At 40.0% G+C, this 26,494-nt stretch overlaps 1 protein-coding gene across 3 annotated transcripts in view; it reads left to right on the top strand.

The window, feature by feature from the left end:
- Nucleotides 1-25,921, top strand: part of LOC131248648 (uncharacterized) — a 69,033-nt gene extending 43,112 nt beyond the window's left edge. The window contains exons 14-19 of one of the 3 annotated variants that reach the window (XM_058249022.1): nt 1,579-1,866; nt 2,159-2,268; nt 8,699-9,032; nt 24,236-24,649; nt 25,073-25,316; nt 25,610-25,921. In XM_058249022.1, coding sequence (XP_058105005.1) covers nt 1,579-1,866; nt 2,159-2,268; nt 8,699-9,032; nt 24,236-24,649; nt 25,073-25,316; nt 25,610-25,632 — 1,413 coding nt within the window. In that variant the 3' untranslated portion in view covers nt 25,633-25,921. Of the gene's footprint in view, nt 1-1,578; nt 1,867-2,136; nt 2,271-8,698; nt 9,033-24,235; nt 24,650-25,072; nt 25,317-25,609 lie in introns of those variants that run through there. The other 2 variants (XM_058249023.1, XM_058249024.1) reach the window with 2 other exon arrangements.
- Nucleotides 25,922-26,494: the final 573 nt, after the last annotated feature.

A 26,494-nucleotide genomic window follows, 5' to 3' on the forward strand; every position in this document is an offset into this window, starting at 1 on the left:
AATGTGGGCCCATTGAAGGAAACAACTATCAATGGTGGACAAATTAAGGCCATTGTTTCCTTTACTATAGGCCATTTGAGTGTTGGATTTGCCTCATTTATCGGCTCATGCCCCAAAATGTTCTAATAAAATAAATGAATGGTGCGGATATATCATATACATTACGGTGGGGTCCACAGATTTAAATATTTTTGTACCAATTTTCGAGGTGGAATTACTCTCACATTTTCAAACCAAGTGAAAAAGTAATAATTACTTATTTACCATGATTTACATGTATCATGGAAAATCAAATAGACCCTTAAGGTGGTTGGTGGCATGTTGTATCTGTCGCACATTAGCACGTCGCACATGTGAAGCACTTAAAAATGGATAGTTGCCATATGACATATGTAGGGTTTGAAGACAAAGGTGGCACATGTTGCACATGACATATTGGGGTGTGTGGTACATTGAAATGTGGGTCGCTAAAAGATGGGCGGTGGCACGTTGCATGTGGTCCAATGGCACGTGTGGCATTTTAAGATGGATGGTGGTACATGTTGCATATGTGGCACATTGGCACATGTGAAGCAGTTGAAGATGATGGTTGCACATGTGGCACCATGGTATCCAAAAACGGTTATGTAACGGCCATTACCTAGTGTTAATAGTGGGTACCATTGCCTGTTAATGGGCCATAAAGGCCATTATGGAAAAATTGGCCCATAATGGCCATTACGGACCCATAACAGTCTATTACTGCCTATGGGGCCATAACAGTCATTAGAACCCTATAATGGACAGTTATGGACCCGTTACATCGGCAAAAAAAAAAAAAAGAGGTCGTAATGGCCGTTACAGCCTATACCATAATGATAATGACAGTTTACCGTTATTGAATACCTTGTGTGGCACTTAGAAGATGGCGGGGTGGCACATGTGAGTTGTGACTGCCATGTGGGCTACTTTATAAAAAGAGTTCATTCAAAAAAGAGGCATTCTTCAGGAAACGAGAGGGAAATGGAAATGGTGATTCCAAGAAATTTACAAAAACAAACAAAGCAAACACTATTTTCATGGAAATGATGGTTCCTCAATTTATACTTCAATGAATCTAAACACATGACCTAAGAGAAAACCTCCAAATCATAGAAATTGTTTTGACTCACATGTCAGAATAGCAGGCATTGTACTATTCTTGTTTCTATGTGCATGTGCACATGTAAGGGCATGTATGTGCTTCATTGTGTGTGCTGGTGCGGTGCTTGCAATTTTCTTCAGCAATTGGTAGATGATTTTTTCTTTGGAGCAGAAGCTGAATGTCATTAAGGGTTTTTCTGTAAGCAAATGGCCAACCTTGAGTTCATAGGAGGAATGTTGTACATGTATGTCTCATTTGGCTGCATTAAATTTGCTGAAGAAATATCTGTTGCTCTGACTTTTCAAATAAAATGAAATAAATATCTATTGCTCTGCACTTCTGTCTGTCTTTTAGTTAATTTTGTAATCCTGCAAAGATTGCATGTATGATGCTAGCCCTAGGTACATCCACAGTTATGATGTCTCAAATAATGCCATTGCATCTACGTTGTGCAGCTATTGTGTCAGTATGAACGTTGTTCGGTTCTCAAGTTCTTGGAGACGTTTGAAAATTATAGGCTGGAGCACTGTTTACGTCTGTGCCAGGAGTATGGGGTCACAGATGCAGCTGCATTTTTGCTAGAACGAGTTGGTGATGTCGGCAGTGCTCTATTACTTATCATGTCTGATCTTAGTGAAAAACTACACCTGCTTGATACTGCTCTGGAAGCCAAAGTTCCTGAAATAACTTCAGGTAGCTTAACTGAGATGGAGCAGCTTAACGCTATTTTAAGGATGAAGGAGGTTCGTTGAATAAATGTTTTTATAGCGGACAGTATTGGTAGATATCTCCAAGGGCCCGTTGGATAGTGGGAAAAGAAAAGAAAAATGATGCACTTTTCCTTCTTTTCTTTTTTTTTTCCAGACTCAATATTCATGTTTCAAAGGTGCTCACGGAATCCATGGGACATCATTGGATAATCATTGCAGTTTTTTTTTTTATATATTTATTTTAAATAACTTTCCCCACTATCTAAACAGGCCCTAAATGTTGGTTCAATGATTTTTCTTTAGGATTAAGCTCTTCGTCATGCAGGTTGACACTGTACGTGATATATTACATGCTTCTATTGGGTTATGCCAGCGAAATACCCCACGTTTAGATCTGCAGGAGTATGAGTCTCTCTGGTTCCGGTTACTTGATTCGTAAGTAAAATATCCATCCATCACTTGCTCTTTCAAGCATGTTTTATATGCTTTATGAATCATAGCATCATTTAGCAGATCAAATCCATGGTTTTCAGGATATGATATGTTTTCCCATCAAAATCACTTCCCACCGGTTACATGCAATTGGCTATATATGCTAATGATTATTCATAATGTGGAACAATTCTTTCCTTCATTCATTCTTATTATTGGGCTAGTCAATTTCTCATTTTGAGGTTTTACTTTCAACTGCTAAACTTCATGTTGTTTCTAAGAATCTTATTCTCAGATTTTCTTTTTATTTATAAAAATTTCCAAGATATTTCTGATTGTCCATTTGCTATTTTCCTGGAATGTCATGTATGTAATAATCACGAAACAAATGCTGGTTTTCTTAAACCATCAATTGCAATATGATGCTCTCCTCTAGTTCTTTTGCTTTATTCTTTTTCTGCACTCTCCACTCCTAAGCAGTGTTCGAAATATCGGTATCGCACTATGTATCGCACCCTTGGGATACAGATACGTATCGGTTATCGCACGGGATATATCGTTTGTATCGCATAATTTATCGTACTTTTTGGGAAACATTGAGAAAATGGTTGAATTTTTTAATGAAACTTTGGGGATTGTTAAAAAAACCTTTAATACACACTTTTAAATCATAACATCTCAAAAAAATATGCACATAATAAGTTTCCTTTGTATAGGGTCCTAAGCTATGCGATGTTTAACTGAACTAATGCAACTATATTTAAATTGGATGCATGATATTTATAAATATATTATAGTCATGTATGAAAACACAACCAATTCATTGAAAAGCAAAAGAAGAACTGAAGAAGTAAAATTTGAAAAATATACATATCAATGATGGGGACTAGTTGTGATCTAGACCCACATAGAGTTGTGTGGTGGCTCGTAATCATCATCTCCATCTCGACGAGGCTGGGTATAGTACTGTTGCTCCACAAATCGACAATATTGTGCTCAGGTCATAGTAGAGTGGTACCAGTTAAGATACTCCCTGACATAACGCTGGTACTCATCCTCTCTGAACTGAATCAATGTGCCCATCCGTGGGTACTGCGTAATCATCACAGTCTGTAACTGATATGGATCTGGGAAGGGCACATATGAAGCTCCTTGGTATTCATATTGTAGGCCATATCCATGCTACTGCTCATATCCTTGCCCATATGCAGAAGTGAACTCTTTGCCAGGGTTGAAAAATGATGTGCTGTAACTGCTGGAGTTACTCGTCGCATATCCATGCCCATACTTTGGCACAGAACTGCGCATCTGTAATCAGGATCATCATCGCCATCGAGATCCACTACATCCTCCTCACCTACATGCTAAATGCTCCTTTAAGCAGGTTACCCCACCACTCCTCGATACATGGCCACATAAATTATAAATACTCCCGAATCGATTATCGGGAATGGGTTGACCGTACGTCCACCCTATATTAGGTTGTCTCCCTCCTCTTCCTCCTGACATATTTTATCTGTAAAATAATATTTTATCTATCCATTGAGATTAGATATAGCCAAAATCAGATAGATCCACCACTCAGATGGGCTACACCACATGGAACAATGAGATTTGATGCCAACAATAGGTTAGTAATTAGGGGCCACCATGATGTGGACCTTCAATGAAAGCCGTTAATCGGGTGTAACTCATTAAAATAAAGAGAAGGTACAAAATTCATCCTAATAAAAGAAACTCAGGTGGGCCTCACAACATGAATTTATCAATTTGGAAGAAGTTTTACATCGTTCCCATTGGTGTGGCCCACAATAGTTTTTTAATCAGGCTTATATTTTGTACGTACGGATCATCGGATGAACAGTAGATTTTACATTTACAGCATGTTTTACCCTATAGAGCTGTGACTGTTTTATTCCCAGCATGTTTTCACTTCATACAGGTGTGTATATGAACATATCAACAAGTCGGATGGAAAGTAAATGACATGGTGGACCCTAAAGCGACGCACCAAGTTCTGTGGGGCCCACCATGATGTATGTGTTGTATCCACACCATCCATCCATTTAGAGATATCATTTTAGGCCATGAGAAAAAGAATGAGTCAGATCCAAAGCTCAAGTGGACCCCACCACAGAAAACAGTGGAGAGAGTGACGCCCACCATTAAAAATTTGTAAGGGCCACGAAAGTTTTCGATCAAGCTGAAATTTGTTTTTTCCTTTCTTTCATGTCTGTCTAAACTTATTAACAAGTTGGATCTTAGATAAACATCATAGTGGACCTTAGGAAGGTTTCAACGGTGGGCATCCCTCTCCCCACTGTTTTCTGTGGTGTGGTCCACTCCAGATTTGGATCTGACTCATTCTTTGTCTCATGCCTTAAAATGATATAGCCAAATGTATGGACGGTGTAGATACAACACATACATCATGGTGGCCCCACAAAACTTGGTGCGTCACTTCAGTAGCCAGTCTAGCTACGCAACCTGTCAGTATCTTCCGTGCTCGGGGAGACAGATTGGCTACTCCCCCTGACACCAGCCTCATGGCTGGTGGTCAGTGCTCTGTGGGCACCACCATAATGCACTTGTTTCATCCATTCCGTTCATCCATTTCTATGGATCATTTAGGGATTGATACAAAAAATTATAGGGATATAAATCGCAGGTGGACCACACCAAAGGAAAACACTAATGATTGGATATCCACATTTAAAATCCTCCAAAGGCCCATTGTACTGTTTATTTGACATCCGATCTATTGATTGGGTCCTAAAGGCCCAGATGAAGGGAAAAAATAAATATCGGGTTGATCCAAAGCTTTTATGGCTCCTAAAATGTTTTTAATGGTCAACGTTCATTCAACACTGTTTCCTGTAATGTGGTCCACTTGAGTTATGGATATGGTTCAATTTTGGGCTCAACACCTAAAATGATCAGTAAAAACGGATGGACAACGTGGATAAACCATGTGTAATCACGGTGGGCCCAACAGAGTTTACTCAGTAAGATAAGAGCGTAACTCAGTACGTAATCCCATATGAACGCCCGTCACTGACGGGGCACAAGACGTCACCAAGTTATGTGGGTCCCACCATGATGTATTTTTTGTATCTACACCGTCCATACATTTGAAGAGATCATTTTATAGCATGAGCCAAAAAATGGGTCAGATCCAGAGCTCGAGTGGACCCCACCATAGAAAACAATGAAGAGAGCGACGCCCACCATTGCAAACTTATAAAGGGCCACAAGAGTTTTTTTTATCAAGATGATATTTGCCTAAATATTTGTGTCATGCCCTAAGATAATATTTCCAAATGAATGGACGGTGTGGATACGACACATACATTACCGTGGGACCCACAGAACTTGGTGACATCACTTAAGTAAATTAGTAAGTATTAAGTAACTCACCTATACTTATTAAGCTCTGTGAGGTCCACCATGATTTATGTATTTTATCCAATCCGTCCATCCATTTTACCCGATAATTTCAGGGCTTTAGCCCAAAAATAAAGCATATACAATGTTCAAATGGGCCACACCGTAGAAAACAGTTGAATTGAACATCTACCATTGAAAATTTCTTGAGGGCCACAGAAGTCTTGGATGAATGGATCAAGCTTATATTTATATTTTCCCTTCATCTACCATGTCTGTATGATCTTATTAACGGTTTGGATGACCAATAAACATCACTGCAGGGCTGAGAAAGGTTTTAACTAGTGGAAATCAGTATCACCATTGTTTCCTGTGGTATGATATTAAATTTTTCTAAAATTTGGGATCAACCTCTTAAATTAGATGGGAAAACGGATGGACGGCGTGGATGGACCACATACATTAAAGGCGGGCCAAAGTGACTTTACGAAGTACGATAAGAGTGTACTGAGCATCGCACCACGCAAGCTGATCCATGGTTTTTACCCCATCCGCGAAAGCGGATTGCGTACTGAGTAACTCAATATGCTAATTGTACTGAGTAAACTCTGTGGGGCCCACTATCATTCATGCATTTCATCAAATCCGTCCATCTATTTTATCATATAATTTCAGGGCTTTAAACAAAAAATTAATCATATCCAAAGCTCAAGTGGACCACACCACCTGAAACAGTGTAAATTGAAGTCTACCGTTGAAAAGTTCTTGGGGGCCCACAGAAGTTTTAGATCAAGATAATATTTGTTTTTTCCATTCATCCATGTCTTTGTGATATTATGAACAGTTTGGATGACAAATAAACATCATTGGGGGCCTTATAAATATTTCAAAGGTGGAAATCAATACTTCCATTGTTTTTTTTGGTATGGTCTACTTGAGATTTTGATATACTTTATTTTTGGGCTCAACCCCTAAATGATTTGGAAAAATGGATGGACGGCGTGGATGAACTATATGGGTTCACAATGGGCCCCACAGAGTTTACTCAGTACGATAAGAGCGTACTGAGTAACTCAGTACGCAATCCGATTTCCCCATCCGCGCCCCTCTTTCACTTTCCCTCTCCTTTTTTACCCCCCATCCACGCAATCCGATCCGTCTTTCACGCACACAAGGGTTCCGTCCCCTCAAATCTCGTTCCGAAAGGAAGGGTTTGTCGATCCGGCCTGATTCCTCGCCGGTATCTCCGAGAAAGAGGAAAGTTGAAGAAAATGGCAAGAAAATCGTACTTACCTGTCCAATGCCCCACCTCCGATCACCGCTACAGCTAGGTACTCTCCGATTTCTTTCTTTCTTTTTTCTAATTCAATTTTTTTTTGATTCTCCACAACCCGGATCCGATTTTTATGGTCTTTATGGGTGGTTAGATACTGTGGGACTTGTGAGTCCCCTGCAATCCATATGTGACTGTCCGTGCATTTGTCGATGTCCGACAATAATGGAGAGGAAATCGCGCGATATCGACGATATATCGTGCAATATCGACGATATATCGGCCCATATCTGGATTTTGGATTTTTTTGGTATCTTCCGGGGGTTATCACGAGTGTATTGTCTCGTAGGGGTGCGATAACGATAATATCAGCCGATAGTATCGACATTTCAAACACTGCTCCTAAGTACTCTTCATTTGAGAATTGGATATCATGTCTATTATTTTGGTGATTAGTACAACATACTTTGACAGATTTATCATCATTATCATCATAGCCTTCTATCATCTGTTTGGTATCTGCTTCTTATGATTTCTCGGCAAAAGTTTGACGACCAGCCGCCTTGCTGACATTGACCCTCTGCTCAGGCTTGAGCCAGCTGGTGGATTGTCACTAGACAGTTTAATTTCTTTGATACACCTATAAGAAGAAAATTCTAGGTTTTCAGGTTCTTAAAGGGGTTTTTTTTTTTTGGTAAATACATGTAAATATGCAGTCATTTGGAAAAAAAGGAAAAGTTACACATCGAAAGATGGAATTCACTGCAATGAATTCGGACAGCGCATGCCGTCATCAAGCCGTGAGTAAAATATGTGGGTCCCATGTGATGTTTGTGACTTATCCACGCCATCCATCTGTTCCACCGGCTCAATTTAGGGTATGAGCCCAAAAATGAGGCATATCCAAAGTTCAAGTGGACCTCACCACAAGAGTAAGTGGTCCCCATGACGTCGACCATTGAAAGCCGAATCGTTCGTAGGGCCTACAATGATGTTTATTTCACATTCAATCTGTTCATAAGGTCACACACAGATAAATGGAAAACAAAAATATCAGCTTGATCCAAAATTTCTGTGGCCCCCAAAAGTTTTCAACGGTAGAATTTTAATCTCCACTGTTTCCTATGGTGTCGTCCTCCTGAGCTTTGGATCTGCCTCATTTATGGGGGGAAGCCCTAAAATGAGCTGGCGGAATGGATCGATGGCTTGGATAAGACTCATACATTATGGTGGGCCCCACAGTTTTTACATGCCAAAATCACACGAATGTAAACGAAGCTTTGCAAACACGCTACCTGTCACCATCCACATCAGGGGAGCTGCCAGAAATTCATCCGTAAATAATCATGATTTATTTCCGACTAATTACAATAGTAAACAAAAAAACAAACACCCCCTAAACCATTCAAACCTGCGCCAGAATTGCTTGCGAACAAGTTTTGATGCTTCTGTTTATGTGGTTGGAGAATATACATTTTTCACCAAGTACTGTTGTTTCACCTAGAAACCCGAGAAAAAATTGGACAGCGAAAGGAAGAATGGGCATCTTATAGAAACTAGTCCAGCTTTAATGAACAAAAGCATCCTTCCGGTTCCCTCCATCCCTCCCTCAGCACTACGTTTACATATTTTCTGAGAGATCTGTATAATGGCTATATATATATATATATATATATATATATATATATATATATATATATATATATCAATCAGGCAATTACTTCAGGTTTTGCAACTTGTTTATCTGTACGTAATCTTGTAATAATTTTAATACAGGTTTTGTGAGCCTCTTAGGGATCTATATAAAGATAAAAAAATCTCTAAAGGAAGAAATTATGCTGGTGCACTACCTGCAGCAGTTGGTATTCAGGAGGACACAGAAGCATCTATGTATAGATGGAAGATCTCAAAATTTGACAAAGGTGCTCATATTTTACAAAGGGTGTTTTCTCAGTTCATCAAAGAAATTGTGGAAGGAATGGTTGGATATGTATCACTTCCAACAATCATGGCTAAGCTTCTGTCTGATAATGGGAGCCAGGAGTTTGGTGATTTTAAACTCACAATATTGGGAATGCTAGGAACATATGGCTATGAGAGGAGAATCCTGGTATTTCTACTTCATTCAAGCTTCAATACTATTCTTTACTTAGTAGTCCAATCAAGCCATGGAGATATCATTGTTCCTACTGATTTAAAAAGAAAAATGTAAATAAATTTGAGAAATGATCCATTGCTCTCAGAGCACCATTGTTCACTTCAACAGTCCAATCCATTGATCTAGACTGTTCGTTACAACGCACATTTGAAGGACTACCACGCAAACATCACACTGATTTGACTGATATTTACTATTGGATCAATGGCCTTCAATATGGACAGTGAAGTTCATTTGCACAAAAAAAGGTCCAATCAGCAACTTGATCCATCTATTTTTTTAGGGCCCATCATGGATTATTTATGATTCTAAAGAATCACTTTTGTTAGGCAATCGTAACCATGCATTCATGGCTTGGGAAAAGGACGGCTATAAGAAAAAAATGCCAAATCAAGGATGGGTTGGATCATCTTATCAGTGCAATTTTTGCGCGAGTGCAGTTCAAATAAAATGTTTTCTGGACTTGATGGACAGTTCAGGTTGGTCAATTGGACTGTCCAAATGATCCGATGCAACTAGGAGCACCATAGCTTACAGTGCTCTAAGAGCATTTGGAGCATTTCTCATTAAATATATGTACCTTTTGGCTGATAATTACATCAACCTGTTGATATTTCTTTATAAGCAATATGTGACTCGTAACAATTGTTGTAACAGTGATTGAACATCAAACATGCTTGGTCTCTAAACTCAATGTACAATCCTCGCTAAAATTTAGTTTCTTATTAACAGCATGAACTCTGTAATCTGTATTGGCAAACTAAGCTCTAGTATATGGTGCCAAAAATGAAAAGAGAGAAAAACAAAAAAAAAACAGGCTGGAATGATTTTGTTAGCTGAATAAGTGATGGGGACATCTCACGCACATGCCTGCCCCCCCTAAGCCGTACGCACGGAGGAGTACTCCACCATCGATCTGGATCGATGACGACGTCCAAGGAGGACCTTCTGATTAGAAGATAGTTTTGGTTCAAGAGAGTGGGCCCGATAATCAAGTAAAGGCCATTATCGGATCTCATGATCGTGGCCCACTAGTCGGATTATGTTCATACTTTAGGTTTTGCTTATTTATATTATTTAGAACATCATGAATGCTTTAGATTTCTTTGATTGATTTTTATTTTAGTTTACTTCATCGACAAGTAATAGGTTGTGCACATGGCGTGAGTTTTGGGGTATAGGATTTTCGCTATAAATAGGCACCCCTTGTAGTTCTTTTGATTCAATGAAAATGAATAAAAATTGTTGCGTTTTCATGCTCCTTTCTGAGTTATGAAAACCTAATTGGGTGTGAAGCCCTCCCTTCTTTGAAGGACTAACTACTATGGTGCAAAGCCACATCTATCCCGATTCGCCCCCTTCTTTCATCCATATTTCTCTTCTTCTACACGCATTCCATCCGCAAATCCATCAATAGTTGCAACCATTTTTCTCTCTACAACAGATTTTCTGAAGCTGGCCCTGCAAGAGGGCTGAAACTTCGGCTGAGCACTACGCACAAACCGTGCATCGGATCGAGTTGAGATTTGGGGGTTTTGGAGTCCATCCCTGGCCGACCAGGGCCAAGGTGGCCTTTTTCTGAATAGTGGGCCCCACACGTGCGGCCATGATCACACGCACGTGCGTCTGGGCCATTGTTGCTGTCCGCGTGCAGGAACTGTCTTCTGGTCTAGGTTTTCTTCTTATTTTACCATCTCATACTAGTTTTTCATAAACCCTAACCCTAGATTGCATTATCCTTAATTTATTTACCCCTTTTCTCACCCTAGGGTTCCTTGAATTGAAATTAGTGAATCCCTTGGATTAGGGGCTGATTGCTATGCATGTGTGGATAATTACTACTTATCTTTGAGCATCGTTTGGTTTATAATTTTAAAAGATCCAGCCCCAACATGTGTAGGCCTGGACCCGCATAGATTCCCCTTAATTGAATGGTTTGGACTTTCATGTGGGATATGAAATTTGTGTAATTGTTTCTGAACTAACATGATCTTAAGCCTGAAATCTCGCACATCATATTTGAATTTCATGTCCTGCATCAAATTTGGTATCAAAGCTTAGGGTCTTATAGGGGAATGCATTACGTGTTTAGGGTTTAGTTGTTTATGTCCATTACGCACCAATTCTCATCATATATGGCTGTTTAGAGGTCCATAAACCCTGACGCAAGCTGCTAAAATTTTCTGTTATCCCCTTGTTTTAATTATTTTAGAAATTAACTTAGCTTTCTATTTCTAGGTTTAGAAATATTTTTTTTTAGAAACTTTCTTAATCTGTTTTTAGAAACTAATTTCTTTTTCTTTTTCTTTTTTTAGAAACTTACTTTCTATTTTTTAGAAACTTTCCTTTTTTTTTTTTTAGAAACTAGGTTGTTTTTTTTTTTAGAAACTTTCCTTATTTGTTTTTTTAGAAACTTTCCTAATTTGTTTTTAGAAACTTTCCTTTTTCGTTTTTAGAAACTAAGTTGCTTTTTTTAAAAGAAACTTTCCTAATTTGTTTTTTGTTAGAAACTTTCCTAATTTGTTTTTTTTAGAAACTTTCTTTTTTTGTTTTTAGAAACTAGGTTGTTTCTTTAAATAATAATTAAAAAAAAAAATCTTATATTTTGACAACTATATCGCTGAATTTTAGTAAAACTGCATAGTTCCACTCATATATAGTCTTATAGGATCATTTAGTCCCATTTAATTACATATAGTTGTCATAGAAAGTCCTTAAGTGGAGTTAACAGTCGTTTGCCCCCACGTACGGGTCGTGGTTTCGGTTTGCACCCTATGCTAAACATAGAACAACTGCTAGAGTCACTATACAAGCTGTCCCAACAGATCGAGTCTTTGGATAAGCGCTTGGAAATGGACCAATGCTTTGAACAACTTAATGAGCGCATTACCCGACCAAAGACCATCGCCAGGACAAACCCCACCATTGGGCGGATGTCCAATCTCCAGTAGGTGGCCTGGAGGATAGACCAATGAATAGAGTTGGTCAAGGAATCAGTCATGGGGGTGCACCCGTGCACCTATCCCATGAGGGACATCAAGATTATTATTTTAAGGGGTACAACATGTGCGGCCTCGTGGGTAGAGAGAGTGCACCAAAGGCTAGTGTAGAGTTACCCAATGAGGCAATTCCGGTAGAGGATGAGTTTTGTGATGTCTTTCCTAATGATCTATCAAATGAGTCTTCCCCTAGGAGGGATATAGAGCACACCAGAACATGGGACACCGTACTACCTATAGCCGAATTTGCGTTTAATAGTTCTATCGATAGGTCCACAGGTCTAAGTCCTAATGAAGCCGTTACTGGTTATAAACCTAGAAAACCTATTGATCTTGTCCCTGTGTCACTGTCCCATAACCGTCCGAGTCTACAGAGTCTTTTGCGCATCACATTTATTCATGACATCAAGAAATCAGGCAGAAGACCATAACTAGTAAAGAACATTACTCACTTTCTGCAGACCAACATAAACATTTTAAGAAATTCAATGTAAGGGACTGTGATGGTCTGCATCAGGCCCGAGCGATATCCTCCGGAAGCCGTTCGTAAGTTACACGCGCGTAGCGCTGGACCCTTCAAAATTATAAAACGAAACAGTCTCAATGTGTATGAGGTAGATCTTCCACCTTCCATGGGAATTACTTCCCCATTCGATGTGGAGGATCTAGTTACTTTTCAAGGGACCACTGATACTTTGTCCGGTCCTTCGCCTACCCATCCTGATTCTCCAGATTTATCCCTTGATTCATGGCCCCCTCCCGACCCATTTTCCCAGCCTCTACTTCCCATACCTACCATTCCTGACCCATTTTTTCAGCCTCTACGTTCTATACCTACCCGTCCCGACCCCTTTTCCCAGCCTCCACCTCCTATACCTATTTTTCCTGATCTTTCTTCCCAGCCTCTACCATAGAGGATATCCTGGACCATCAGATAGTTTCAACGTCAGACGGTAGATTTCAAAAGTACCTGGTAAAATGGAAGTCATGCCCAGCTTCAGACGGTACGTGGCTCATTGAGGAGCTTCAGAGACTTGATCCTTACATATCGGAGCGGTTCAGGAGTTTTGTTTCTCCAGTGGCGAAACGTTCCCAGCCGAGGAGAATTGATGGGGACATCTCACACACATGCTCACCCTCCTACGCCGTACGCACGGAGGACCCCACCATCGATCTGGATTGATGACGACGTCCAAGGAGGACCTTCTGATTAGAAGACGGAGTTTTGGTTTAAGAGAGTTGGTTCGATAATCAAGTAAAGGACATCATGGAATCTCATGATCATGGCCCACTTGTCGGATTAAGTTCATACTTTAAGTTTTGCTTATTTATATTATTTAGAACATCATGAATGCTTTAGATTTCTTTGATTGGTTTTTATTTTAGTTTACTTCATCGCCAAGTAATAGGTTGCGCACATGACATAATTTTTGGGGTAAAGGGTTTTCCCTATAAATAGGCACCCTTTGTAGTTCTTTTGATTCAATGAAGATGAATAAAAATTGTTGTGTTTTCTTGCTCCTTTCCGAGTTATGAAGACCTAATTGGGTGCGAAGCCCTCCCTTCTTCGAAGGGCTAACTATCGTGGTGCGAAGCCACATTTATCCCGATTCGCCCCCACCTTCTTCCATCTATATTTCTCCTCCTTCAAGCATTCCATGTGCAAATCTATCAATAGTTGCAGCTGTTTTACTCTCTACAGCAAATTTTCAAAATTTAGCCCTACAGGAGGGTTGAAACTTGGACGGGGCACTACGTACAAACTATGCATCAGATCGAGTTGAGATTTGGGGGTTTTGGAGTCCATCCCTGGCCGACTAGGGCCAAGGTGACATTTTTCTGAATAGTGGGCCCCACACACGTGCGGCCGTGATCACATGCACATGCGTCTGGGCCATTGTTGTTGTTCGCGTGCGGGCATTGTCTTCCAGTTTAGGTTTTCTTCTTATTTTACCCTCTCATACTAGTTTTTCATAAACCCTAACCTAGATTGCATTATCCTTAATTTATTTGCCCCTTTTCTCACCATAGGGTTCCTTGAATTGAAATTGGTGAATCCCTTGGATTAGGGACTGATTGCTGTACATGTGTGGATGATTACTGCTTATCTTTGAGCATCGTTTGGTTTATAATTTTACCAGATCGTGCCCTAACATGTGTAGGCCTGGACCCGCATAGATTCCCCTTAATTGAATGGTTTGGACTTTCATGCGGGATATGGAATTTGTGTAATTGTTTCTGAATTAACGTGATCTTAAGCCTGAAATCTCGCACATCATATTTGAATTTCATGTCCTGCATTAATAAGGCAATCCATCTCCTTTATTTTATAATGAAAAGGGTAGCTTCAATTTACCTATGAGGTGTCCATTTTTGCATTCTTGGACTTGAGTTGCCTTTTGCAATAATTTTTGCAGCTTGCCATCCGGAACTGTTTTTATCCTTCCACAACAAGCAATGAACATTTCCTTGACACTATATACATTGTACCAAGGGACTCTATATTTTTTTGAAAGATAACTGAAACTTTCGTTGAAAAACCGCTGAGATAGCGCTAACATGAGAACAAAAGGAACAAGAAAAAAACAAAAAGAACATAAAATAAAAATTGCATCTTTCCCAACCAACCCTTGCCCACCTCCCATTTCGAAACAATGTTCCACATATTATAGGAAACCCAATTGACACCACAGGAGACATTACGAAAACATCCATCATTCCTCTCACCCTAAATGGCCCACAATCTGGCAAGGAGGCAAAGCCTCCAAACCAGCCGCACTGTCTTGCGGAAAGCCACCCCATACCAAGCTAAGAGAAGGTCTCGTATATTGAAAGGCATTGTCCATGCCATATTGAATCTAGCGATAAGAGACGTCCAAACACAGCTAGCAAAATTGCAATAGATAACGAGGTGGTTGGCCGTTTTAACATTGGACAATCAATGAGTGTTTTTGGAGATTGTTGATAGTCGGAATTTTCTTTTTTCCCGCAAGCCAACCAAAAGCCCCAATCTTGGAAGGAGCACCGTAGTGCCACACGCGGGCTGTCTTCCCAAAGCTTTCCTCATTTTTCCAAAGCATGAAGTAGAATGATTTAACCGTGAAGCTAGTTGATTTGTCGACAGTCCAAACCAAACAATCGCTTTCCTCTAACCTCAGCTTACAAGGGAGCAACCATTCCAACAAAGCTACATACTCTTCCACCTCATCCTAAAGGGATCAACGGCAAGGCAGACACCACACAACCGATTCACTACACATCTCATAGCACTTGTCGATCATGATTCGACAATCCGGGGCCAGATTAGCAACAAGAGGGAACCGGTCCTGATGAGGTAAATCACCTATCCACGTCTTCCCAAGAACGAATGCTCGCCCCATTCCCTAATGAGAGAGTTGTGCCTTTCAAAAATTTATGTTTCATTTTTAAGATGCCCTTACAAATTGAGGCTCTATAGATAAAAGAATTCTTGGTCTACCATCCCACTTACGAACATCCATATTTGCTAGCGCGACCACGTCTGTCTAAAGAGCTCCTTTTTTGGAGCCAAATCTTCATCACCTCTAGTCCATTAGGACGTCATTAATCGGCTCCAAGGATCGAATTTTAGCACCACCTTCATTATATGGCTGCCACACTTCACTCCACCTTAGAACGTGAAAGCTTTTCTTCTCGGTCGAGTCTCCCCAAAGAAAGTCCCACCTTTGGGCATTTTAATAGAGGCATGGAGTATATTGGGAGATTGGATAAAGTTGCTTTAATAAGGGTAATCCGCCCGCCAAGAGAAAGATACCGCCCCCTCTAACCTGCTATCTTTCTTTCAAATCTCTCCACCATCTTGCTCCATAAGTGCTTGGTTGGCTTTCCAATACACAAGGGAAGGCCTAGATGGGATGAGAGAAACGACCCTACCTTGTAACCCAAAAGAACAGCTAGGAAACCAAATTCTTCCTTTTTCCGAATGGATTCCAAGAACCCATTTGGCTAAAGTTACCTTTTGACCAGACACCTCTTCAAAGCATCGGATAATCATACTTAGATTATTAACCTTGACTTCATCTGCCTCGCAAAATAGGATTGTGTCATCTACGAATTGAATATGAGAAATTGGGGAAATTTCACGGCTTACATGGAACCCAGAAAGCAACCCCACCTCTCGCCCTTTTAGAAAGCATTCTACCCAAAGTTTTGGCAATGACGACGAACAAAAAGGGGGAGAGTGGATGTCCTTGCCTAATTCCTGTAGAACTTTTGAAAAAACCTTTGGGTGATCCATTCAGCAAAATTGAAAATCTAGCCAAACTTACACATTCCTGATGTAGGACAATTAACCACTTGCTTTAAAAGCTCAAACTGTTAGAGCATGGCGATTTAATCCCTTTATCTCATAGCCCAGGCTTCCCATCTCAAGGGTTAGGACCTCGGCCAAACCCCCCTCATGGGCCCCAAATCACATGGGTATCGCCTCACACGAACCACCTAAATCACATGGGTGGGGCCTGCCTCTCACAAGCCACCTGCCTCACACGGACCGCCCACCCCGAGTGTCCCCGCATCCCACAGGCTACCCCACTCAAGCCTGGTGTGAAAATGCCCCTGCATTAATTCCTCAATCCATCTCCTCCTTATGGCCCCGCAACCAATTCTGCTGAGCATATAATCTAAAAACGCCCAATCTACATGATCATGAGCTTTCTCAATATCCAACTTCCACACCACCTTTTTAGCCCCTCCTTGTGTCTTGAATCAATACACTCATGAGCAGTGAGGGCACTATCTAAAATTTGTCTCCCTTCAACAAACGCACATTGATGTGAGGACATTGCCAAGAACACGATGAGATATTGAAGCAAGGACTTTAGCGAGTATCTTATAGGGACCTCCAATTAATCTAATCGGGCGAAAGTCCCTTAATCTTTCAGCACTTGAAATCTTTGGAATAATCACTGTAAAAGAAGTGCCCATATCTGAAGAAAGGCGACCTCTCGAAAAAAAACTCACGTATGAAGCTCAACAAATCGCCTTTGATAATGTCCCAAAATACTTAAAAAAGAGCTAGTGGGAAACCGTCAGGGCCTGGAGCCTTTATCCCTCCCTAAAGAGAAGACCACTTCATAACTTCTTCCTCCAAAAAAGAGCCCTCGAGCATGGAAGACTTGTCACTTGAGATTTGGTCAAAAGCAAGGATGTCTAAAGAAGGCCTTTTCCACTCTTCCTTTATCAAAAGCTCTTGATAGAATTTAACCACCTTCTTGCACACCCCCTCTTTATTATCTATTCTCTCGTCACTTGAGATTCGGTCAAAAGACCGCTTCTTTAACTTCTTCTTCCGAAAAAGGGCCCTCGAGCAAGGAAGACTCGTCACTTGAAATTCAGTCAAAAGAAAGGTTGTCCAAAATGGGCATTTTCTACTTGTCCACCTCATTGCACACCCTATCCTTATCATTTGTTCTCTTGTTGTCCACCACGATACTACTTATCTTATTATTTCTTGCTCGCGCACTAGCCATTTTATGGAAAAAGCTGTGTTTTTGTCCTCCTCTTTAAGCCAAGTAGCCCATGACCTTTATCTTTATTTGATCTCTTCTTTTAGCCTATTAGCATATTCAATCACTAGCTTGGCTCTCAACGACTTTTCCTCCTCCGACAACACTTCTTTTTCTTCTTTCAAATCAAGTGCTTGAATCTTGCTAAGCATATCATCCATTTCTTCTTGCCGCTTCCCTAAGACTTCCCTTTTCCATTCCAAAATTTTCTTTTTTAGAATCTTCAACTTGTGACAGAGTATGAAACCAGCAAAGCCGTGCACTTGGAAAGAGCCCCACCACTCCCTTACTAAAGCCGGGAAACCTTCCACTTCAAGCCAACATAACTCGAACCTGAAAAGTTTAGGACCCCAATTCTCCTCATCATCTAGAAGAATAGCGCATTGATCCGAAACAAGTCTTGGAAGCGGTCGTTGAGACACCAACGGCATCCTTTCTATCCACTCAGGAGAAAGGAGGAATCTGTCCAATCTATAGAGAATCGCATTTCTTTGACCATTCAACCATGTAAACCTCCCTCCCAACAAAGGCAAATCTACCATCTGATGTTGATTCACCCAATAGGAAAATGCCTTCATACTACTAGTTAAATTTCCCCTATTAGATTTTTTTGAGACGAACTTGGTAACATTGAAGTCTCCACATACGAACCAAGGACCATTGAACTTTTAATGCACATCCGATAGCTCCTCCTAAAAGGCAGTCCACTCAGTTGGCACGTTCGGACTATAGACTGCAGATATCATCCAACGAGAATCATTAGAACAACTTATCAGAATCATAGAAACGTTGAAAACACCAATGAACACCATTTCCTTAGACCACAACGAGGAATCCCACGCTAACAGGATCTCTCTCGCACTACCAGAGGCATTTAAGCAACACCAATCCTTATTCTTCACCACCCAAATAGAATCCAAGATCCTATGGTCCTTTGCTTGAAGCTTAGTCTTTTGCAGGGAGATACTCTACGCACATGATCTACAGTAGATCTCCCTAACTTGATTCCTCTTTTCACTACACCCCAAACCCCTAATATTCCAAGAGAAACTTCATTTGGGAACTGAACAACCTTTGTGAGCCTTCTTGACGCAGGGATGAACGTGATGAGGTCGATCACCGTCTTTTTCAAGGATAACTACTCCGAATCCACAGAGCTCCCCTAGACTCCTCACAGAAATTTCTCGAATCCATGAGGAAAAGAAATAGAAATAATTCTAAAATATTTGAAGTAAATTTTATTGATGATTGATATAAACGAGTCTACAACCCTTTAAATAGGAATACCAAGCCTTGGAATAAGTTTCGGAATTAAAGTACAACTAAAACTCTCTAAAATTCGTAACTTACTATAAATAGTAATTTACTATTTATAGTAAGTGTCCTATGTGGCTTAACCACTTTATTCTCCTAATTTTACTAAACACTTTTCATGTTGGAAACAACTCCTAAAGCCCAATGTATGAAGAGTTACAATCAAACCAAAACTTACTAAAAATAGTAACAACAGAAATAAACATGAAATTCGACTGTCGATCTAATGGAATCTCGCAAATTCGGTGTGGGTAACCCGGCGTAGCCGGGTCAGTTGGCTAAAGTAGCTTGTCCTACCCCAAAATCATATATGGTACGCCGAATAACTCATTCCAGTTTGCGAGATATGCCTGTTTTAAGGTTTGGACGGTCTTGATGACTTCTGCCTCCGATCAGGCTTCTCTGGTTCATCTTGGACATGAAAGTGTCCGCAACTAGCTCTACTTCAATCCCCTCCACTTCCAAAGAACTCGTCCTCGAGTTCTCGCCCTGCTTCAGTTCTTAATACTCAGTTAGGTGTGCTATAACGATACCCGGATCAAAAGTTATGATCAATTTACGGTCCACCTTCTTTTGGTCCAACCATGCTAGGAATATATTTGTGACACGTTCTACATCAGACCCCTCCACTTGAAAAAAACTCGTCCTCGAGTTAATCAAGGGACTTACCTCATGATTCTTAAATAACTTTTGACGCCGATGTTTATTAGCCCTTTTCTTGTGCTTGCCATTATGCTCTTGAGCTGACACAATACATATACTCATGCTCTCCTTGACTTGGCTAGTATGGATCAGTTCCTTTACTTGGGCGCGCAAAATCTCACATTCTTCCTAATAATGTGGGCAATTAGGCAAACTTGCCCCTGAGACAAGATCAATGTGGTTTTGTATATCTCGTATGGGAAGCAATTTATTAGGAAGTTCATTGAGCATAATCGTTTTGAACTCCTGCAACGCTGATTTCAAATCCTCTAGGATGTTCATAGGGTCCATAATTTTTTTTCTTTTTAACTAATGCATCTACATTTCCTGTTTTCTCATATTGTTTAATGAAATCATGTTTGGGTATGAGAGATTGTTCCTCAACTTTAGAAGTCTTGGGTTGGTTCTCTGTTCCCATAGGGACGAGGCCAATCTTTCTATTGTCTTTAATAAATATAAATACATTATCCTAACCTCTATGTGTAGCATCAATATTATTTTGCCAAGGTTGACCAAGTAACATGTGACAAGCTTTCATGTCGACCACATCATACATTACTTTATCCTTATAATATTTACCAATGGAAAAGGATATACAAGATCGTTCGATTACCTTTATTTTGTTGACCTCCTTAATTCATCCAATCGTGTAAGGAGATGGGTGTCTTTCTGTTTTCAGTTGTAGTTTTTCTACCATTGTTTTCGATACGAGATTCTCACTGCTCTTGACAACGATGATCACATTTTAGACTTTTTGGCTTACAGTGCACCTTGTTCAAAAGATGTTGTGCCATTGTTAATTTATCTCTACCTTTGGCATGTATAACAGCTTCCTCATGATCAAAGTGATGGCATGCTATTCAGTTTCTGACAGATCATTCCATGTTGCCAACCGCTGTAATTCTTCGGTGTAATTTGTAATTGTACGATTTCCCTGTCAATAATTTTGGTATTGTTGGAACAATACTTGCTCATAATCACTAGGGAGGAATCATGATTTTTATATATATATAAAAAAATGCGTCTCATCTGTGGCCATAATGAGATGGGCGCCTTGTTCTGTCGGGCATGTGAGAGTTGTAATTCCTCCCACCATGTAGAAGCACCAGATTTTAATTTGAAGGCTACTAACTTCACCTTTTTATGCTCTGGCACATCCATGTAATTGAAATATCGTTCTACTTCAGCAAGCTAGTCGAGGAAATCTTATATACATAATAATCCATTAAAATTAAGAAGTTCAGCCTTACCTTGATAGTCTCTTTCAACACGATCTAGACGATCACCTCCATGGACTGGTCGTCGGGCAAAGCTATCATCAATGTCCTCGTCAGTAGAGCTCGCATCATATGGTGTAGCCCTACAATTCAGCACTGGTCGTGCTCTACGAAAATAGGGGTTGTGTCGTACAACAACCACGAGCAGTTGAGCATCACCTAGGGCTCGGGGCAGAATTAGCGCATTTGCAAGACGTTCGAGGGTTGTTTACAACCCTTGCATAGTCAACTAATTCTCCTGGTGGAAAGCTTCCATTCTTTCCGAAAGATAACGAATCCCTGGATCACCATCCACAGGATTTGGTTTATGCCTTCGTTGTTTGTCATCAGCCCAAAGGGAGTCCTCGCTCTATTACCAATTGACGCATGGATAAACGTGATGAGGTCGATCACCGTCTTCCTCAAGGATAACTACTCCAAATCCACGGAGCTTCTCTCGACTCCTCATAGAGACTTCTCGAATCCACGAGGAAAAGAATTAGAAATAATTCTAAAATATTTGAAATAAATTTTATTGATGATTGATATAAATGAGTTTACAACCCTTTAAATAGGAATACCAAGCCTTGGATTAAGTTTCGGAATTAAACTACAACAAAAACTCCCTAAAATTTGCAACTTACTATAATAGTAAATTTACTATGTATAGTAAGTGTCCTATGTGGCGTAACCACTTTATTCTCTTAATTTTACCAAACGCTTTTCATTTTGGACACACTCCTAAAGCCCAATGTATGAATAGTTACAATCAAACCAAAACTTACTAAAAATAGTAAAAACGGAAATAAACATGAAATTCGATTGTCAATCTGATGGAATCTCGCAAATTTGGTGTGGGTAACCCGGCATAGCTGGGTTGGTTGGCTAAAGTAGCTCGTCCTACCCCAAAATCATATATGGTACGTCAAGTAACTCATTCCGATTTGCGAGATATGCCTGTTTTAAGGTTCTGATGGTCTTGCTAACTTCCGCCTCCGATCGGGCTTCTCCGGTTCATCTTGGACATGAAAGTGTCCGCTGTTGGGGCCGCAAGAATGCATGGACAAATGTATCATTCAAATAATCATCTCCCAAAGTTACCGTCAGTGTTCGAAATATCGGTATCGCGTTACGTTTTGCACCCTTAGGATACGGATATGTATCGGTTATCGCATGGGATATATCAGTTATATCACGTAATATATTGTCGTTGTTGGAAACATGGGGAAACATTGAAAATTGGTCGAATTTTTCAATGAAATTTCAGTGATTGTTAAAAAAAACATCTATACACACTTATACATCAAAACATTACAAAAAAAAAAAAAAAAAAAACCACAAGTGCACATAATAGGTTTTCTTTGTATGGGGTCCTAATCCATGCGTTGTCTAATTGAATTGATGCAAGTATATTCATATAATTTATAAATGTAAAAAGACATGTGGAAACACAAGAAATACATTCAAAAGTAAAAAAAGAATCACTAGATTAGGTTACATACATGTTTGATTTTATATTTGGACACAGATTGCAACCAATTTGCGAGAAATTGGGAATTTTTATTTTTTTTCTCTCAATTTTCCGCAACTCGGTCCTTCTCCTCCAAATCTCGAAATCGAAGCTTCCCAATCCATTATTTTTCATGCAAAATATGAAAAATCATGGATTTGTAACAATTTGAGACTGATTTAACATGATTTACAGATTATTTTTTTTTTAATGATCGAAAATAAAAAATGCTCACCGGATCGAACATGTGGGATATATCCCACTACTTATGTGTTTCGTATGGCATAGGTGGGATACAAGATATATCGTGGTATATATCAGCCAATATTGTCGATATTTAAAACACTGGTTACCGTACAGCTGATCTTCATCTCCTCTTGTTGTAACTGTTCTGAGGTTCTTTTTCAGGAGAAATCCATGAAGTTCTATTTTTCTCTTGATTTATAGTGTCATTCAATTCCCTTTTTTCCTAAGGGACATTTATGATCAGTGGGTTTTGGCTGTTGAATCTTGAATGTGGATTCTTGCCCACGCTAAATAGCTGTGGTGAGGCTATTATGGTGATGGTGATGAATGTGCATCATTGCCCTTTTTATGTTTAGTTCCCCATTTGTTTGTCACTAGTTGTAATCATCCACTGGGTGGTGCTTTTCTGGTGGATCCTAGGGAGTGTTTGCAACATGTACATTTGGATTGTTTGAACCCACTATGTTATGGTGATTAGAGACCACTGCCCTGTCCCCCTTATTTCACTCTAGATGAGTTAACAAATTCAACCGTTCCAACTGGATCTCTTTTTATAGAAAGGGATCCCATAGATGGGAGTTCCATCTGCACAGTGTCTATTAAGAAGACAAACAGGCAACGTCACTCTTAAGGCAAACAACTGGCTTCTCTCTACCTATATCCTAGTCCCGATGCCTGTACAGACTGACAAACACTCCAAGATATGTAACACTCTGATTCAGCAAATTGAGAAGGAATGGACGGAATAGATAAGTACCAATTATGAGATCAGCTTTTCCTTCAAGATGTCTCACGACTGATAAATTGGCCCAACAAGAGATTGTTAGATGGAACTAGAAATACCCCATTCTGAAACCTCAATAAACTTTTATTCAATCAATTTATTCAATGTCTCTTCATAAGCATGGCCCCAGGAGGCCTTATATAGGCTATGAGTTACCCTTGAGATTTCTAGATAGAACCCTCTCAAGTACTCCCTTTACTTTCACCTCATTGATTCACACAATCCTGGTAGTCTCTACTCATAAATTGCTTCAAAAGAGTATTTAAATAAAGAACTCTAGCCCGGCTATATCAGCTGTATCGAGCCATGTATGAAACTGTATTGGACTATACTTGCTGTACGGTCAGTAAACAGGGCCATAAATGGTGATCGAACTGATATATGTGCATATAATCATCACTCAATTGGACATGCGGACCCAACAGGTCCAATCAGCTGGCCTATAGAGCTATCTGACTGGATTTGTCGGACCCAAAGTCCAATCAGATCCTATAGAAAGGACTTTGTCCTGTGTATGCTTAAGTGGGGTCCACTTTGGCCCTCCTTTGATACACGTGGTCATTTGTGGCCCAGATCATCACGCTATTACCATAGTCCCACCTCAATTTATTCATCAAAAAGAGATATTTCTATTTTTATTTTCTAACTGTATGTTTATAACAGTTCTTGCAGACCAGTTAAACTGTTTTCTTTTTTTCTTTTTAATAATTTTGGTTCCTGTGATTGCTGCACTTTTGCATTATATGAGCTCGATTGATGGTTGTCTGTGATATCGAGCTGCGTTCTTTCTTGTGCCAGGACACAGCTAAATCTTTAATCGAGGATGATACATATTATACAATGAGCTTGCTCAAGAAGGGGGCGTCTCATGCGTACGCCCCACAGAATTTTACATGCTGTATATGCAGTGGCTCCCTTACCAAAGAGTCTTCAACCTCGAGCATTCGAGTATTCAATTGCGGTCATGCAACCCATCTTCATTGTGAATATCAGGAAAATGAAGCGTCTAACCGGGATAACCCAGCTGGCTGCCCTATTTGTATGCCTAAGAAGAAGAAGTCACGTGCTAGGAACAAATCGGTCCTTGTGGAGAATGGATTGGTAAACAATTATTTGTCAAGACCTCAATCAGCACAAGGAAAGACTACCGCTCAGCACATACATGAATCCGATGCAGTAGAGAAGCCATATGGGCTCCAGCAGATGTCACGGGTAAAATGGATTTCTATTTCAACATTGATTCTTGTGCTGGTTTGCTAAGCCCACATCCTGGGACACATGTGAATCTGATGGGACATCTGACCATTTTATCGGTTGCATCCCATAATATAGATGACCTGGCCCAAACCTTAGGCTGGTCCATTCATCAGGTGGGCTACATGCTTATTTTGAATGTGGACCGTTGGTTATATTTTTTTTAACCATCCATCGTTTTCATACATATTTTGCACCTAGTGAGTTGATGGGCCTGATTATCTGCACAGTGGGTCCACTTGAAGCATGATTCGAATGTGTGATAATGCACAGATGTGCATGCGGAGAGGTGTTTGTGGGCTTTGCAGCACTTGAATCTTCTGTCTGTAATGTTCTATTTTGAATCCATTAGATGCTAAAGCTTTGGATTATGTGCTGCAGTTTGAAATCTTGAGTAATCTTGGGAAACCCCAGGGATCCCTTCAGATAGAAACCTTGCCTCCATTGAGGCTCACACCACCGGCAATTTACCATGAAAAGGTTAAGAAGGGATCTGATTTATCAACAGGAGAAAGTAGCAAGATGCCAGTGAAAAGCGAAAAAACAAGTAAAATCAGGCAGCTGAAGGAGCTGAAAACAAAGGGTTCATCCTCAATTCGGTTCCCTTTAAAGTCGAGCATATTTAGTGAGTACTCTTATGGCCTGTTTGGGTGCCACTCAGAAATAAGTTCACCTCGTTTTAGTTAATCATAATCATAGATTAAAGATCATGATAGTTGGTATTCAAGATAATATTTAATCCTTACCAAAGAGAAATATGATCTCTAATACATAATCGCAATTAAGCAAAATGAGATGAACTCATTAAATGGCACCCAAAGCCCTTGGCTCTCCTTTTATGAAAACTCAAATGTGAAATTCTGTTTTTTTTTCTAAATCATGAATTTATTTCCAATATATCCAAAATTTTATTTGTAGGTACTGAAAACAGAAGACGGTGATAAGATTCTTGTGCGAAGCCGCTGATAGATTGACATACAATGGCGGTGCTTCATCTGAACCGTTTGAAGGTTGAGCGGTTGTGCTTCTGTCCAAAGGCATTGTTGTACATTTGAGTTGTAGAAAATTAGCTTTGTTTTTGTTCTGTATATATGGATCGGATGCATACTCATCAGGAGGAAAGGAAAAGGATGAATCATCATGAAAGAGAAAGCAAGGAGCTGGTTATAGATTTCTGTAAATCCAGGATGAGAGATGAAATATGGATGGTCACATCCGTAAATTAATGGATGTCCAAATGGGCCCTCGATCATTTTACAGGCAGCAGCTACCAAAATACGAGTAGAAAGGAAAAATACTGCCGAAGTTTCATCCCAGGTTCCCTGCTGCAGGGAAACATGGTAGAGCCAGTGTAACATGAGTGGGCCATCTCTCCATAGCACGCATAGCCCAGTGACATATCATTCAGGACTGTCCATCTAGTTTCCCATATTCTGGAATAAACATCCAGCAGTTAATTTCTAGCCATTTAATTAGTGGCCTTCAAAGCAATGGTAGTGAAATAAAATAGTTAACGGTGTACATTCAGTGTTTGAATGCAAATAAAAAGCCATGAATGGGAATGTTCGATATGTGGTTTTTTTTTTTTCTGAAAAAAAAAAATGCTGTCTATGATCAGTATCGCTGTAGTCATCCCTCAAGAAATGATGGGTATCACTAGGTCGATGGCTTCCACTGATTAATCCCCAACCACTTGCAATGTGGAGAGGGATTGGAATCTCGTCTCCAAAAACACTTGGCCTAAAGCACCCATACTCCGTGAGGTTTCACCTGCAGGTGTTTTGCTCTGAAAATCTAATCCTA

This window comes from Magnolia sinica, chromosome 6 (assembly GCF_029962835.1).
Source record: "Magnolia sinica isolate HGM2019 chromosome 6, MsV1, whole genome shotgun sequence".
Classification (NCBI taxonomy): Eukaryota; Viridiplantae; Streptophyta; class Magnoliopsida; order Magnoliales; family Magnoliaceae; genus Magnolia; species Magnolia sinica.